Source organism: Salvia splendens, chromosome 18 (assembly GCF_004379255.2).
Source record: "Salvia splendens isolate huo1 chromosome 18, SspV2, whole genome shotgun sequence".
Classification (NCBI taxonomy): domain Eukaryota; kingdom Viridiplantae; phylum Streptophyta; class Magnoliopsida; order Lamiales; family Lamiaceae; genus Salvia; species Salvia splendens.
In genome coordinates this window covers 24862724-24880293 of record NC_056049.1, presented here as the reverse complement: position 1 = coordinate 24880293, position 17570 = coordinate 24862724, and the positions used below count along the sequence as shown (strand labels likewise).

Genomic DNA, 17570 nt, shown 5'->3' with positions numbered 1-17570 from the left:
ATATAATATTAATATTATTAATAATACTTCATGTTAATATTAGTATTATTTTTTTGATAACTTTATTCTAAAATATGTAAAATTATTATATGACATTATAAATTCAAAACACTATTTAAATATTGATTATTTTATTTAAAGTATGCATTTTCTTTTCTAATTTATAAAATAATAATTTCAGTAAGAATTTAATTACATGGTTGCGGAGGATGCTCAGATAATATACGTAGTGTAATATTTCAAGAAATCGGAGTTGTTTCTTTTATAATATAGTTTTCGATTTTATAATCCTAATTAACAAATATTTAAAATGAAATTATCAATAAAAGATAACCAAATATTTTAATACTATAGTTACTTTGAGGCTCATCCTAGATACAACTTGAAACCCAAATTATATCCTCTTCATAAAAACTGCCCTGATCTATTACATCAAACAAAAAAAAATTTAATATTTAAAATCCAAATTATCTTGAATGATAAGATCATAAAATCCTACACATATTAGTGTTTAGTGAGATTTCAATATATTGCGATGAAAAGGGTTTATAATCTTAGAGGCTCAACTAATAAGACCTCTCTGCTTCCATTCGTTCGATTACTCGCCGCGCCTCCTCTTCCGTCGCAGGTACAACGTTCCGAATCTTATGGCCGTTTCTCAGCGCGTCCGAGTTCACGGTGAAGGTGAAATAGAACTTGTTGGATACCTTGAGAGAGAGGTGGAAATCATAGGTTAGAAGAAACTCAATTGGTAGCTCAGTCGGTAAAACATTTCCCTTCTGATCAATAAATCAGGGTGTTCGAGTCACCCAACGTGTATAAGTGTGGGTGTGAATATCAATAAATCCGGGTGTTCGAGTCACCCAACGTGTATAAGTGTGAGTGTGATTTGTAAATCAAAACAGAAATACCATAAAAAAATTCTGACCTCACTCGATCGAAGCTCGGGCCGCATAACATGCGCCACAACTTCCACGTTAATCAGAGGTTTACTCGGATTCTCGAGTTCTGTATACAGCACACAGGAATTGAAACGGAGGAAGTTCCCAACATCAACCTGTGTCATCAGAGTAACAGCGTTAGGTTCGTCTTTCTGGGCTTTCTTCGTTCCTCAGAATTGATAAACACTGTGTTTGCACCATGCACGATGGTTACAGAAAGGCAACGTGACATCGACTTACTGGTTTAAGGAAATCTACATGATCGACTTCCTGAAAGCAAGGCGCGCTTCCTGCAAAGGCATAAGCGGTCGCAAAGGCAAGCTCCAGAGCTCGCCTCATCAAAAACCCCCCAAATATTCGCCCGTGAATGTTCCTTTGCTGCGGCTGGCACATCAGTGAGTTCTGAAGGCAAGTATCCTTGATGAGAATACTATCTCGGGCGGCCAAAGCTGGCATATCACAAAAAATCCGACCCTCAGATAGCATTTCGTTGAGCCTGTCCGTATCCCCGTCATTGATTTCTTTCTTCTGTTCGCGTTTCCTCTTCTTCCTCAATTTGTTCCTCTCTTCTGCTTCTTTCCAAACTTCTTTCTCCTTCTCCGTTTCTGGAGTGATCTGGTTAATCAACGCCGATTTTCCAGTCTCGGAGTCACGAGCCACAAATGTGAAGTTAGCCGTAAGGGCAACTGCATCCAAGGGATCCAATGTTTCTGCAGAAAAACGAAAAATGTGAAAGACAGCGCAAAATGATACCGGAGAACTGAAATTTCAGTTCCTACAAATTGTCAGTTAGTTCGGTTTTTCGGGCATGGGACATAATGCTCACTTACAAGGAGGAAAAAACAATAACATGGTTATGGCATCAAATGTACCTTCAGAAGACTGAATCACTTCTAGTTGGATCTCCATGGACGATCGTCCGACCCAAGTAACAGCCCCAGCTATCGTGAGATCAGTGTCTACCTTAATAGGTTTTCTCAGGACCATCTTGTCGACTGATGCTGTGACTAATATCAGCGGCCTAGTGGAGCTATCTTTGCCAGAGCAGTGCTGGAGCATCCAGAAAATCAGAAAGGATTCTAACGAAAATAAGAGAAGCGGGTAATTACAAAAGCAATGCCATACTTCGAAATAAACAGAGGATCTCCTACAAGGAGATAATAGATACACCCTCTATCATCAAATAAATGCCCCTAGCCGTAGAAACACAGATGCCAATGAATGGGTAGTTTTATGTTTTTTACCCCTGATTATAGTATGACGAACTGAATGTAAGGAAATTTGTAATGATTATAAGAGTAAAATGGGAGCGTCCGCATCATATTACCATGAAGTTCAGAAATAGGACACAAATTCGAAGATAAACTTCATTTATCAGGGATAGAGGGAGTATAATCTAAATGAGATAAATCATATGCGTAACTAGCAAGCTGCTATAATATTTCTAGACGAGCAAGCGAAGAGTGACTCAAGAAGAAGACATATTGATGAATAGGGTGGTAATAGCCGACTTGCTAATTTGAGCAACAGGGCTAAACTCCATGGTACGAATGCCATGCTCTACGATCTCGTGTCCATAATCCATTTTACCTTCAAGATATGTGTAATGATTATAAGGGTAAATGGGAAGTTTTGCATCAGTTTACCATGAAATTCTGAAACATGACACTTAGAGATAAATTTCATTTCCAAACAGGACACTTATTTAAGGACAAGGGAGTATAATCTAAACACAATATAGGTAACAAGCAAAGCTCCCATTTTCTAAACGAGCAAGAAAATAGGGACTCAAGAAGAGGACGTATTGCTGAATAGGATGACACGAATCTAATTTAAGCAATGGTGCCATTTTCCAATCCCACGACCTCACATCTTTCTAACTCCAAGAAATTTATAACGACTACAAGGGCTAAATGGGAAGTTATGCATCCTTTTTCTACACGAACATTGTGGTTTGGTGATAATCAACATTGGACACTCGAGACGCGTCACTAGAAGGCCGTGTTTGATCACAGTTTCACCAAATTTAGCACTTTGTTTCGACAAATTCTCAACTCCAGCGAAGCAAAGGCAGAGCAGCCACCATCAGTCATTCAATTTCCAACTCTTACTTGCCTAGACCACAAAATCTCAACCATAATTTCACATAAATTGCATTGCTCAAACCACAAGAAAATCAACAGCATACATGAACGCCAAAATGGGCTTTAAAAATCATGGTTCGATTTCTACAAACACCTTTCAATCGATATACTAAGCTTTCAAAAACAAAAATTGAAGTTGAGGTCATAAATCAAACAAGCAATACAGATGGAATCACAAACCTACAACACACGACACAGAGAAATTAAGTGTGAGAGTTGGAATTGGAAACTACCTTGAAAGATATAGTTCCAGCCAAAGCATCGAGATCTTCCAGCAATTTCCCCATTCTAATGTTATTCCACGGATTCCTATACTGCTCTCTCAGTATATAATCACTCGAAAACTTGTACAAAATACTCGTTCGACTCGCCGAGGGTTTTTTCGCGATCAATTCACTCTGAGCTGAGCCATTTTCCGATCCATTCGAAATTTTCTCGTAAAATTTCGACCTTGCCTCCCACAATGCGTTTGTGACGGGCGAATGGTACATTCCCGGCCACAAACTGAGCGGTTTTCTGATCGAAGAGCCGGCGTCGATCGCCTCCGACGGCGGAGCGAAGGTGACTGCATCGGGAGCGGCAGGGTTTGATTCTGCGGATGAAATCGATCTTCGTTGAGTGGATTTGTCGAATTTTGGAATGGAATTGAGAAATTTGGAGACGGAGAGTCCATTTTGTAGGGTTTTGTTGCGGTTTTGTGGAATTAGGGGTGAATTGGGGAGGAATTTGGTGGGGAGATTGAAAAGGTGGGGAGCAAGTGAAGGAACTTTGGCATGATTTATTGGTTTCGACTTGAATAGGAAGTGAGAGAGTGGTTTCAGTGGAGTTTTCATGGATGCATTCAGCTGGAAATGATGAGAGATAATCGTGGCGTTTATCAATAGATTGTGATTGGTAGTTTGTGAACTCAAGGCGCCATTGAAGGACGACTGAGCTCAGTTATTTTTTTCTTTTTCAATAAAATTACCATTTCTAAAACTTTTGATGAAAATCATTTACCACAAAATATTAAAAATGCATATAGTTTTGAAAATTATATTTTGAAGTAGCAATTAATCACTTAAATCAAGTGCAAATAATATCAAGGGCATCGAACCGGACTAGCTGCCCGAGCAGGGGGTGTCGTCGGGTGGGACTTGGGCGAGGATAGCGCCGGGTGGGGCTAGCGATGCGGTGCAGGTCAATGCGCACAGGGGCAGAGCCAGAAATTAAAATAAAAAAGGAGAAAAATATACATAAGCAAATAATTTGAAAAATTGAGAAAGGTCATTTAAGAAGAAATTCAAATAAATTATTATAAATACAAATTTATGAGGATGGGCAAATGCCCCCTCTATAGGGCTATGTGGATCCGCCTATAAATGCGTGCCATGTCGATGCAGCATCACCCAAAGATGGGAGAGAGTCAAAATCCAATTTAAATTTTCTATCCAAATTTAAGAATCTATAAAGAATTTACTTTCAATTTGTTTATTCTATCATTCCTTATGTAATTCCTTTTTAATTTTTATATTTTTAATAAAGTAATTTTGTTAGTGAAATTTCTCATTAAGTTTAATTTGAGTGAAATTATATCTAATGTGATATTCGAAATATTCTACTGATGGTGAGATTGCTAGTACCCACACACCTTTGCTTTGACCAATGTTTTAAAAATCGGACTAGACTGACCGATTCAACCACGAACCGTCAAGCAGTTCGGTCCAATTAAGCCATAAAACCCGCCGTCAAGTCCAGCCAGTTTGAAATCATATAGCGTTAAGATTATTTATTTGAAATCAAAACAAAAACTAAAATCAACTTACAATAAGAACCACCCAAATCATATTTTTATTATAGTAATAATCTTACGGAGGAATAACAAATACTCCATATAAAATGATAATTCTCAAATTTAACTATTTAAAATAATATAATGTTTTTAAAAAATTATAATTTTAACATAAAATTCTGAAAATACCTCTAGAAAAATATAAAAATTCCCACATAGCTCCGCTCCGGCATAGATCTTCACATTATTACTTCTTGAGCTGATTTTTTTTAAGCAAGTGGATTTTCATTCATAATTCATGAATATTATTTCTTGTGCATAGCATGAACTTCAATTATGAAGGGGTGAAGGCTCAATTTGGATCACTTCTTTGGGTTCATGTTTCTCAAACCTTTGATCCCATCATTCTTTTCAAGAAAATCCTTTCAACATTGACTTCAGATGGTGGTGATGACCGTCTGAGTAGGGAAGCTATCCTGAGAAAGCTTCAAGAAGCTCTCAAGGATAAAAAATATCTTCTTGTTGTTGACGATGTCTGGAATGAAGATGTTCCAAAGTGGGAAGACTTTATGAACTTCATGTCAGGAGTTACTTCAACTATGGGAAATGACATTTATTATCATCACTACCAGGAGTCAAAAGGTTGCTTCAGTTGTGAACCCCCTTGAATATAGGCTTATCAAATGATGATTGCTGGTCCATAATTAAAGCAAATGCTTTTGATGGAAATGAAGAAGTTCCACCACAATTTGAGAGTATTGGAAAAAAGATTGCAGAGCTTGTTGGATCACTACTGCAAAAAGTGTGCAAACAGAGGTAGATTTTTTTTCATGATCTGATGAAAACCAAGTGAAATTGGTGTTTTGGATTGTGTTATTTGTGAATAGTTGATGATAGTTGATGGTTGTCTGAATCAGATTGCCTTGAGAAGGGAAAAGATGAGTAAACTTTGAGCTGAGTGGTGATTCGGAGAAGAAGATGGTTGCCTTTCAAAGCATATGATATTATGGTTCAGTACATAATACATGAATTTACCATATATTTTGATGTATTCAACAATTTTGAGTTTGTTTTAAAGGTCGCTCGAACGGGCAGGGCAGCTTGAAGTACCTCCGTGGGATATTGGTTTCGAGCATGATTCTGGTCTTCCTCGGGTTTTAAGCAACTCAGATTTCATTGTCTTCTTAGATTTATCCTTGAAGAAGAAGAAGAAGAAGAAAGCTGTTTGATCATGTAGTTTGCAGAATCTTCATTGTGTTCATTTTGATTTCATTCACAATCAAATTTTGGGATTGTTTCATGTTGGAGGAAAACTTGTGTTGTCAATTTCTAAATAGAATATGTTGTTTCCATAGTCCATGTTAGCATAATTTCATCTATTTTAATATTTATTTTAATTTGATATCTACAAAGTTATTACTGACATTATTAATTAAAATATTAATGTTTGATTTCTTCAATTTCTCCTTTTTACGTAACTTATAATATTAAAATTAAATTTTAAAAGACTAGAATCCAACAAATATATAAAAAATTTAATAATATTAATATGAAAAAAATAATTAAAACACTCCTTATGTTCACAATTTAGAGTAGATTTTAATAAATGTAAAGAAAAATATTGAAAAAAAACTAATGAAATTTGGATCTTATATTTAGATACATTCAATTTTATAATGAATTATGTGCATATTGATGTAGGCTCGGGTTCACTTATTTAAAAAAATATAGTAATGAAACTTAAGGGCATTTTAAAATGACCAAATATGGCCACATTGTGTAACACAATATTTCCAATCGACTTTATTAACACTATTATGATGAACACAGGAATGGAGATTAAACGACGTCGTTTTTGAGGGATTCAGAAACCCTTGAAAATGATTAAAACCCCATTTTCGGCTGGACTGAAAAGAGCAGAAAAAATGGCGCTGTTTCGAGCTCGCGCTGTCTCCTCCTCTCTCCTTCGCTCATGTCTACGCGCTCCTTCTCGTTCTCTCTCTACTGGTAATCCTTATATATATATGTATATTTGTACATTTTTTCAACCATATTCATCGTCTATATCAGTCTGGTAGGAGTATTTGATTTTTGGTTTGTGCCAAGTTCGTAGCTTTAGAATTCTTATCGAAAGATAGAAACATGCTGGATAAATTAAATTATGGATCGTAATTAGGATTGGGGGATGGAAATAGAAGAGAAACATTGACTCTTTGAGCTACAGATTGTAATTGTGATTTCCCAACGAATTTCATAAGGAGATTTCTACTTGACTAAAACATGAGAAAATTTTCAATTTTGATGTAGCTTGAAAAAGCGGTTGTTGGCTTTCTCTTTCGATTCAACCCAAAAATAACGATTCTTGGGTGTTAGATTTTAAAACTTAGTGTTACTGTGAATTATTGGCATAAAGGTGCTGGCGAGATGGTGGAATCGAAGGAAGTGCCGTCGTTGAAGTCGATGATGAACCAAATGTTGACGCTCGACATCAGCTCTCAATATGGGAGCTGTATGCCTCTGTCAAATATGCGAATCGGGATGAACATTCACAACATTGAGCTTCGCCCAGGGCAAGGTGGGAAACTTGTGCGCGCTGCAGGCACATCTGCAAAGATACTCACTGAGCCGAATAGATCAGCCAGGTTCGGAGTTGATCTTTAATGTAGAGAATTGTATGATGGAGAGAATTTGGTATGTCTTTTATGGAAACTGATGAGTTGAGAACTAGAGATAAAGTATGGTTCAATTGATATAGATTAATGGCTTTCAGTATTGTGGTTCACTATTTCGACTTTGTCTGCAAGGTTTCTTGTCCAGTGATCGTAAAGTGTGTATAATGTTGTCCTGTTTTAAGATATCATTGAGTACCCCTAGATTTAGCTTTTCCCAGTAGAGTGTCTCTGACCTTGAGTAACACCGTAGTGTATGATCGTTCCCTAAGCTTAAAAATCTTTATGTTATTTGTTTTAGCCTTTTAGGTAGACCATAGAATGTCCGTTTATTATCCTAAAAACCTTACTATGCTAACTCTTGCCTTCCCTTGCCAGCATCCTCCTACATTCTACTTTCCTGTTAACATTAATTACCATTTACATTGGGTTATTATATAATCGGCATTAGAACAGAAATTTATTGCATATTTTCTCAAATCTCTACACTGTTGAGAAGGGAAAGAGTGAAGAAACCTAAGAGTAACTGCTGGGTGGGTTTCACGTGGTGTGTAATTTCTGATTTCTGAAGGGCTCTTGCGAATGGCTTACTATATAGTATTACTCCATAAACATATCTTGTTGAAAATCTTTTCTATGTTATATCAAAATAAAGCTTTGGGTTTGAACTATGCATCTCCAGAATTTAGATAAGATTGTAACAGGAGTGTCTTTTGTGAATTTTAATTTTGGAGCTCTGAAATTCGATGGCTACATGTGTTGTGAGCAATCGTTCTTAAGCTTGACCTACAGTGATCAAATGAGTTATACTAGATTCCTATTTCAGCTTGAATCACGAAGCCTAGGCTTGATATAGAGGACTATGTCTCATCTCCCTGTCGGAACATCAAAAAAAACATGGCATGACTTCTTGCAGTTCTATTGGTAGCATTTATTGATACTGTTTTATGCTGAAGCTTTTTAAGAGAGGTATAGCTCTCAGTGGCCAATGTTTTGCTTCTCTGCTTCAGTGGTCACTGCTTGTCGGTTATTTCTCACGCCTGATATTTTCATTAGTTTACTTATATTCAGTCAGCTGTTTCGATATTTTTTACAGGTACTGTGAAATAAGACTGCCGTCTGGAGAGAAGAGACTGATAGACAAGAGATGCCAGGCAACGATAGGGGTAGTGTCGAACCCTGGGCACGGGACAAAGAAGCTGAGAAAGGCAGGGCAGTCCCGGTGGCTGGGGATCAGGCCCACGGTGAGAGGTGTGGCGATGAACCCAGTCGATCATCCCCACGGTGGTGGTGAAGGAAAGAGCAAGAGTAGCGGGAAACACGGGCAAGTCTCGCGGACCCCGTGGGGGAAGCCTACCAAGTCTGGATACAAAACTGCCCGCACTAAGAAGAGAAAGATTTAAGAGTGATAGCCTTCCCAATAAGAGGCCTGTTTTCTACCATTTTTACTCATTATGTTTTGTGGAATTGTAGTGATGTGCTTCCTCTTTTTTTTCAACTGAACCAATTGGAGAAAAATACTCTCCGTTCCAAAAAAGATGTCACGTTTCCATTTTTCAACATAGGATTCATATTGCCTCTCTCTGAAACAAACCAAAACATATTTGAAAACAGAGCAAAACACATAGAAACACACACTAGAAGCACCTACTGACGAGCAACTGCGACGACCTGTTTCCCTATGTTGCGGCCAGAGAAAAGGCCCACGAGAGCATTGGGTGCTCTCTCGAGGCCCTCGGCCACGTCTTCAACATAAGTGATTTTCTCTTCCTTGATAAGAGGTAGAGCCATCTCAAGAAACTTGGGGTACAAATGGTAGTAGTCGAAAACAAGAAATCCTTCCATACGAATCCGTTTCGATATTAGGTTAATCAAGTTGTGCATGCCTTCTGGCTGCTCGAGCTCATACTGAGAGATCATCCCACACACTGCTATGCGCCCATGAAGTCTCATGTTGTTCAACACTGCTTCTAGAAGCTTCCCTCCCACGTTCTCGAAGTAGATATCGATGCCATCTGGAAAATACCTAATTAGAAACAAGAAAACAAGATTTTGAGGATTACACAATCAAAATAATTTTGTGTAAAAGACGGGTCAAGATTTGAACAAAAATCCATATCTAATGACCAGTTGCGGAGCCAGATATTTCCCGATAGGAAATATGAGAATATATTTTACGACTACCTCAACAATATTCGTTTGGAAATCAAAAGAAGGATTGAAATAAATTAATGAAAAATTAACAAATCTCCAAAAATTAAACTAACTTAATAAAAAACCTACCTCTTCAAAGCTGCATTATAGTCTTGCTCTTCTTTGTAATTAAATGCCTCATCAAACCCAAATTTGTTCTTCAATAGATCAACCTTCATCAATATTGCAAAACAAATTAAGACACTAATTTTATACTACTAGTTGTTATTTTGTTAAAAACATTAATCATTTATATCACTAATACAATCCTCAATAATGTAACCTTTTCTTTACTCCCTGCACTTCCAACAACATAACATCCGGTCAGCTTGGCAAACTGACCGACAAGCTGCCCGACTGCCCCGGAGGCAGCCGAGATGAAAACAGTCTCCCCCTTTTTAGGAGCGCAAAGCTCAAAAAATCCGGCATATGCTGTCATGCCCGCCATACCTGTACCACCATCAAAATCGATGTAGAATTGTCGGTTTTGAATAGGGGTGAATATTCAATTTTCAAATCATATTTTTTCCTTATTGAATGGAATATGAAAGTTCCAATTTTTAAATCCGAACTGAATCGAAAAACTAGAAATATTCAAAAAAATTTAAAAAAATCCAAAATCCAATTATATAGTCATTATTAGGCTAGACATATTTAAATAAAATTTATATATAAATAAATATGATTAGGATTTTAACAATTTTGGTTTTAAAAAATCTATGTCAAACCAAAAAATTAATTTTTGAAGAAAAAGAAATCTGATCTGATTCGAATAATCCAAAAAGAATTTAATATTTCGATTTGATTCGTTTTAGTCATTCGTATTTTGGACATTCACCTCTTAGTTACCGAGATTGTCGTTTCCACCAACTAAGTCATTTGAGAGTGCTAAAGAGACCTACCGAGAAGACCAGTATAGTAGGAGAGAGGCACATCGGTGTCATTAATTTTGAAGATACCGGTGAGATCCTTAATGAGAGTGTACTCCTCCCAACCGGTGATCCCCCAAATTAGGTCACCCTTCTTGTAATCGGTGTGTGAAGAATTCAACACTCTCGACACTCCATATCCAGAAATAGGCTGTCATAAACATTAAATTCAAAGATAATCAAAAGTAGATGGTACAATGTTACATAATAAACATGATCCAAAACACTAGTCTATTAGTATGATAGAGCTCATTTAGTCTATCATTGGTTTATAAATTCCACATGGGCCAACAACCTCATTTATCACGACCGACTAAATTCCAAGGCCACTAGGCTCTCGCAAACGTGTTATAGACTAAACAAGACCAATGTTACAAAAGTACTCATCCCAAAAAGACCAATCTATCAAGAGAGATAACTAACTTGATCTGTAAATTCCAGCTTTGTTAGCTTACACAATCGGTATGGAACATTGGAGTTACACTTACCACATCAATATCGAATAATTAGTAGTGAAATATGAATTGTAAGTTATGTAACATGAAAGGAAAATTGGAGATCCTACATACACTCTTAAATAACTAATTGAAAACTAATTATATAAGTTATGACTCTTAACTATAATTTCAAAAATAAGAAGGAAGTGGATCCACTCACATAGCCAAGTCTGAAAGGAGCAGCGAAATAGCCTTCAATGTTTTTCATGCGACCAATCAAGTAAGGGTCACACGACAAGTAGAGATTCTTGACCAAAACGGCGCCGTTTGGGATTTCCGAGGAGATGGTGGATTCCTTCAAAGACATGTCGGATTCTCTCAGAGATCCCTTCACGTAGTTGCTCAATACAATCTGTTTATTCCTCATTTCCTCTCCCATTTTGCACCTTGTGTTGTGTGTGTTTTTTCTCTTCTTCTTTCTTGAAATATCTCAGTGTGTGTTGTGTGTTTTTGCTTTTGTAAGTTGTGACTTGTGGTGATGAATGAGTGGTATGTGTTCTGTGAAATATGCGTGTAATGTGTGTCCCCTGTCATTTTCTTGTATTAAATTTTTATGGAGAAAATATGCACGTTTGTTTTCATTCACATTAAAGCATTGCCATAATTTAATTACTGAATTAAAATCGCAGTCTTACTCTCAAACCTAATAAAGAAAAAGTGAAAAAGTTAATATAGAATTTACATTTAGGCTTTGATACTAATCTCTAGGTGCTTTAATAGACTTATGTTAGTTATGAAAGAAATTCAAAGAATCATCTACGAATATTTAATTATGTTTCTACAACTACCAACTTGCCGACATTAATTATTACTACCATCTTAAAAATAATCAATTTTTGACATTTTAATACTTTTATAAAATTCTTATGGAATAAAAGTCTCCTCTACGTTAATTTTTTTTTAATTTTAACTATTCCCTCCGTCCCATTAAATATGCAATATTTGCTTTTCAGCACGAGATTTTATGTAGTATTGTTTTGTGAGTTAATGAAGAGAGAGTAAAGTAAGAAGAAAAAGTAGAGAGAATATTGTTTCTATTTTTAGAAATGTTTCATTTTTTTTAATAGGACAGACCAAAAAAGAAAACGTTTAATTTCTAATGGGACAGAGAGATTATTTATTTGCAAAAATGAAGTATATCAACGTGACGGAGGGAGTGTGTTAGGGCATCCACTACGCAGAGCGCCACCGTCCCGCGTTCTGTCGCGGAGGGACAGAACGCTTGCGCGACGCGTTGCGACACGCCGTCCCGATCCCGCGGCCCGTGCCTGTGAGACACGGGACGGGCTGTCACGCCACGCGCCGTGGCGACGTGGCGCGCCCCTGCGCCATGTGTGACGCCCACTCGCCGGCCCGCGAGTGGGCGTCGTCACGCTGACGCAAAAATCAATTTTTTTTAAAAAATTGAATTTTAAAAAAAATACTTTTTATTTATAAAAAATATTTTTATATTTAAAAACAATTTTTACAAATAAATAAATACAAGAAATTCGTAATAGCCCACATATATTTGATGGGCTTGCGAATTTATGAAACTCATTCTTAGTTGCTTCTCTTTTATTGAGACAACCTTGAATGTTTTATGTTCCACTTTCGATGTGGGACAAAGACATTCTTGGTTGCTTCTCTTTTATAGAGACAACCTTGAATGTTTTATGTTCCACTTTCGATGTGGGACAAAGTCATTCTTGATTGCTTCTCTCTTATAGAGACACCCTTGAATGTTTTATGTTCCACTTTCAATGTGGGACAAAGTCATTCTTGGTTTCTTCTCTTTTATAGAGACAACCTTGAATGTTTTACGTTTCACTTTCGATGTGGGACAAAGTCATTCTTGGTTGCTTCTCTTTTATAGAGACAACCTTGAATGTTTTATGTTTCACTTTCGATGTGGGACAAAGTCATTCTTGGTTGCTTCTATTTTATAGAGACAACCTTGTATGTTTTATGTTTCACTTTCGATGTGAGACAAAGTCATTCTTGGTTGCTTCTCTTTTATAGAGACAACCTTGAATGTTTTATGTTTCACTTTCGATGTGGGACAAAGTCATTCTTGGTTTTTCTTCTTTTATAGAGACATCCTTGAATGTTTTATGTTTCACTTTCGATGTGGGACAAAATCATTCTTGGTTGTTTCTCTTTTATAGAGACATCCAAGAATGATTTTGTCCCACATCGAAAGTGAAACATAAAACATTCAAGGATGTCCATATAAAATTGTATTTTAAATTATGTCATTTTTATTTTTTTAAGATTTTAATTATGTTTTTTTTAAAATTTTAAGTTGTATTTTTATTTTATGCTGTAATGTTATTTTAATTTTAATGAAGTGTGTTTGTTTTAATTGAATTGTGTTGGAAAAAAAATAAAAAATGAAATTGAATGAATAGTAATTTAAGGGACGGAATAAGGGACGGTTAATGGATGGAGCGTTGCAGGTTCAGTCTCTTAGTTAAGGGCATTTAGATTTACCCTTTTAATTTTAATACTACTTCCCTATATGATGTTGAAAAATTAGGGTTGTTATAATGCCATAAAAATAAAAATGTGTGCAATAATTTGAAAGTCATTAAAATTGCAATATACATGATGATTACCCTTATTTTAAGTCCTTCCTGTATCAATTCACAACAATACATCAAATTCATAATTATAATTCCCTCACAATGAAAAGAGACAATACCTCAAATTCATTTTCGATGATTCACTCTGAGAAATAACGCAGACAAGCATAGAAAGCAGAGACTTACTCACGAGCAACAACAACCAACTGCTTCCCGACGTTGCGACCAGAGAATAGGCCAACGAGAGCTCCAGGTGCACTTTCAATGCCTTCGGCTATGTCTTCAACGCATGTGATCTTCCCTTCCTTGATTAGAGGCACAACCATCTCCAGGAACTTCGGGTAGAGATGGTAGTGGTCGAAAATGATAAATCCTTCCATACGAATCCGTTTTGTTATTAGGTTAGACAAGTTATGGACGCATTCAGGCTGCTCAAGGCTGTATTGGGAGATCATCCCACAAACAGCAATGCGACCGTGGAGTCTCATGTTGTTTAGCACCGCTTCGAGCATCTTCCCTCCCACGTTTTCAAAGTAGATGTCAATGCCATCGGGGAAGTACCTAATGAGAACACAAATTTGTTATGATTTATTATGAACTAATGAATTTACATAAGGACAAATTGCCGAAAAAACCATACAATTTGGTCAAATTCTAATGCGTCTCCTAACCTTAAAAATTAACCGAAAAAATCATACAATTTGGTCAAATTCTAATATGTCTTCTAATTGCGAACATATCCATACTTCATGGATTTTTGGCTGATTTTTAAAGTTGTGAGACGAATGCGGATTTTACCACAAACTTTATGATTGCCGGATATACACACATACATCACACATAAATGATTTTTATGACAATTTGGGTGGGATACAAAGGATTCTTTTCTTATATAAGAACCTAAATATGTGTATGTGTGTTAAATTAATATCCTTCAAAGTTAAGTGAGTATACACATTTTAATAATAATGATAGAATATAGGGAGGAACAATTCACCTCTTCAAAGCTGCATTATAGTCTTGCTCTTCTTTGTAGTTAAATGCTTCATCAAACCCGAATTTGTTCTTCAAGAGATCGACCTTCATCAAAGCAACAACCGACATTAAGCGCTAACAAACCAGATTGTTCATCAAAATGCCAAACACAAACTTGCCACGGAAGAAAATTAGCACATAAAATAGACAAGCAATCAAGTTGACAATCTAATACGACGGGCCATATGATCCCGACCTTTTCTTTGCTCCCTGCACTCCCAACAACATAACACCCTGCGGTCTTTGCTAACTGACCAACGAGCTGACCAACAGCTCCGGAAGCAGCAGAGACATAGACAGTTTCCCCCTTTTTGGGAGAGCACAACTCAAAAAAACCAACATAAGCTGTCATGCCAGTCATGCCTAAAATGAAAACAAGAAACACATTGATTCAACATGTGTATAGCCAAAATCGAAGATAGTGAATATCATAGTATTTCATACTTAGCCTCACTCACGTCCATACAGGCCGAATTCCACGAATGGACCTCTTGGGAGGTAGTATCCGCCATTTGTACCCGCCAAAAAAAAGTTTCCAGAGAGGGGAAAGACGCGAGAAGCTCTCTCGTGTATTCATAGTAAACATGCGTTTGGCTCATGCGTGTTTCAACTAAACACGCGTTTGGCTCATGCGTGTTTCAACTAAACACGCGAGTTGCTCATGCATGTTTGAATTTATACACGCGAGAGGGTCAAGCGTGTATTAATGTATACACGCGTTTTGCTCAAGCGTGTATACACAATTTTTACCATTTTCCATTTTCATTTTATTTTTACTTTTACTTTTTGCTCAAGCGTGTATAAAATTGCAGAATACTTTTTATTGGATTTCTCAATCAATAATGCAGTATGGTACTATTTATCGTTCAACAAATCTAGGAGGCTATGCCATGTGTAGGCACCACCATGTGGAGGCTATGCCATGTGTAGGCACCACCACCATTAGTAGTAGTATTTTGAAGATATTAAGTAGAGAGCATTTAAGAGGGCCTGCAGCATTTAATAGAAAGTGGGTTGATTCACGGAGGGAGTAATACTTAATTATACTATACAAGTCTACAACCAATCGTCTTCTTCAAGTTGCGATTTGCAGCAACCATTTTTTTTCTGCAACTGTCCGATTTACAGATTTTTCAGCCCCTTTCACTCATTAAAACTCGACAATATACTCTCCTACGGCAAAATCTTAGGAGGGCTATAGCTAAATTTTGGAAATTTTTAAAAATTTAGAAGAAGAAAAACATCAAAATAAAACATTTGGGAAGGGCTTAAGCTCCTCACTGCTCCTTACTGTGTCCGCCACTGGTGCTGATCTAAAGTGGGAAATAGGAAGAAATAAGTGGCACCATTGATGTTTGAATTAAATAGTTTGCGTCGATTGACAATGAGTTGTTGTTGGAGTTGTCTTCATTTGATTGCAGTAGTCATTCAATTTTGCTTTTCCTTTCTTTTAAATTATCATCATACAAAACCAATCACATTTTCCTTGTTCATGAGGGGATTTCCTTCCTTTCTTGCTGAAACCACTCATTTTCAATATTGTTCGTACTTGAGCAAGGCCCCATCTGGTGTGGAAAATGGCATAAAGTAAGAATAGAATCATTACTTGGATAGCAAGCACTTTTTCCTATATACTACTTATAATATATTGATACACGCTAGAGCAAAACGCGTGTATACATTAATTCACGCTTGAGCCTCTCGCGTGTATAAATTTAAACACGCATGAGCAACTCGCGTGTTTAGTTGAAACACGCATGAGCCAAACACGTGTTTACTATGAATACATGCGAGAGCTTCTCGCGTCTTTCCCCTCTCTGGAAACTTTTTTTTGGCGGGTACAAATGGCGGATACTACCTCCCAGGAGGTCCATTCGTGGAATTCGCCCCGTCCATACATCTCCTATCTGATTTTCAGAAATTATCAAGATACACACCATTATTCATGGATAACACAAATCCAACATTTCCCAATCTATTCCCCTCCTTATTCAATCAGTATGAAGTTCATCAACAGCTCGTTTCGTTAACAGTTTAACTGCATACATAACTAGATAAAAACTGCTGCAGAATCATAAACAACTAGTTCTACCTCAGACAAATAGCACTAGGAAGCAGGAATCAAACGTGAAATTTTGAAGTCGATAATCACAAGGGGCTCGAGAAACTCACCAAGAATCCCTGTATAGTAAGAGAGGGGCAAATCTTTATCATGAACCTTAAACAATACGCTTGGATCTTTAATAAGGCTATACTCCTCGGATTCTTTCACAGAAGTTTTGACATAGTTGTTGAGTATCACTTGCTTGTTGTCAATTTCCTCACCCATTTTGCTCTGCTTCAGTGTGTGTGTGCGTCTCGCCGATTTTTGGCGCTAGCCGGTTCGCTCGCCGAACCGTTGGGACCGGCGAGCCCAATTTCGGCGTCAAAATCGGCGAGCGCTGGCCGATGCTCTCGCCTGTCCGCTCGCCGCCATTGCAGGCTCCGGACCGGCGAGAGATCGGCGAGCGATTTTTTATTTTTATTTTTTTATTTTCGAAACACTATATATACGCGCTTTGCACTTCATTTTCATTCGCACCACTTGTTTTAGCGAGTACTCTCTCTATTTTAATGTACTTTTTTTATAATTTAAATAAAATTATTGCATTTTCCTGTGTCTATGTCGTAAATTAATTCCGTATTTTGTGTGATTGTCAATTATTTGTTTTATATAATTTTGAGTGAAGTGACTAGGCTATTGCTGAGCTATTTGCTTGTCCTGATGATGTGGTAGAAGGATTTTTGGTGCTGATGATGTGGCAGGAGGAGTTTGTGGCTGGGCTAT

The 17570-nt window shown here is 37.0% G+C and overlaps 5 protein-coding genes and 1 long non-coding RNA gene across 6 annotated transcripts; 2 read left to right on the top strand and 4 right to left on the bottom strand.

Annotated features, from left to right (window-relative positions):
* Positions 1-382: 382 nt before the first annotated feature.
* Positions 383-4001, bottom strand: LOC121775756 (acyl-coenzyme A thioesterase 2, chloroplastic-like). The gene is made up of 5 exons (XM_042172797.1): positions 3319-4001; positions 1814-1991; positions 1182-1651; positions 929-1057; positions 383-707 (listed from the first exon to the last, which is right to left on the bottom strand). Exons 1-5 carry the CDS (start codon positions 3916-3918, stop codon positions 567-569), a joined length of 1518 nt encoding a protein of 505 aa, XP_042028731.1. The 5' UTR covers positions 3919-4001; the 3' UTR covers positions 383-566.
* Positions 4002-5179: 1178 nt separating this feature from the next.
* Positions 5180-6085, top strand: LOC121776988 (disease resistance protein RGA2-like). Its single transcript, XM_042174120.1, has 3 exons — positions 5180-5498; positions 5567-5672; positions 5935-6085. Exons 1-3 carry the CDS (start codon positions 5180-5182, stop codon positions 6083-6085), a joined length of 576 nt encoding a protein of 191 aa, XP_042030054.1.
* Positions 6086-6715: 630 nt separating this feature from the next.
* Positions 6716-9085, top strand: LOC121777032 (60S ribosomal protein L2, mitochondrial-like). Its single transcript, XM_042174161.1, has 3 exons — positions 6716-6863; positions 7270-7498; positions 8622-9085. Exons 1-3 carry the CDS (start codon positions 6737-6739, stop codon positions 8926-8928), a joined length of 663 nt encoding a protein of 220 aa, XP_042030095.1. The 5' UTR covers positions 6716-6736; the 3' UTR covers positions 8929-9085.
* Positions 9053-11628, bottom strand: LOC121777031 (2-alkenal reductase (NADP(+)-dependent)-like). The gene is made up of 5 exons (XM_042174160.1): positions 11305-11628; positions 10621-10798; positions 10002-10168; positions 9809-9891; positions 9053-9551 (listed from the first exon to the last, which is right to left on the bottom strand). Exons 1-5 carry the CDS (start codon positions 11521-11523, stop codon positions 9173-9175), a joined length of 1026 nt encoding a protein of 341 aa, XP_042030094.1. The 5' UTR covers positions 11524-11628; the 3' UTR covers positions 9053-9172.
* A 2182-nt stretch (positions 11629-13810) lies between these two features.
* Positions 13811-15104, bottom strand: LOC121777033 (2-alkenal reductase (NADP(+)-dependent)-like). The gene is made up of 3 exons (XM_042174162.1): positions 14940-15104; positions 14706-14788; positions 13811-14269 (listed from the first exon to the last, which is right to left on the bottom strand). Exons 1-3 carry the CDS (start codon positions 15102-15104, stop codon positions 13891-13893), a joined length of 627 nt encoding a protein of 208 aa, XP_042030096.1. The 3' UTR covers positions 13811-13890.
* A 975-nt stretch (positions 15105-16079) lies between these two features.
* On the bottom strand, positions 16080-16631 carry LOC121777034. Its single transcript, XR_006045353.1, has 2 exons — positions 16602-16631; positions 16080-16308 (listed from the first exon to the last, which is right to left on the bottom strand). It is a non-coding gene; the product is annotated as an uncharacterized LOC121777034 (long non-coding RNA).
* Between the last annotated feature and the right edge of the window lie 939 nt (positions 16632-17570).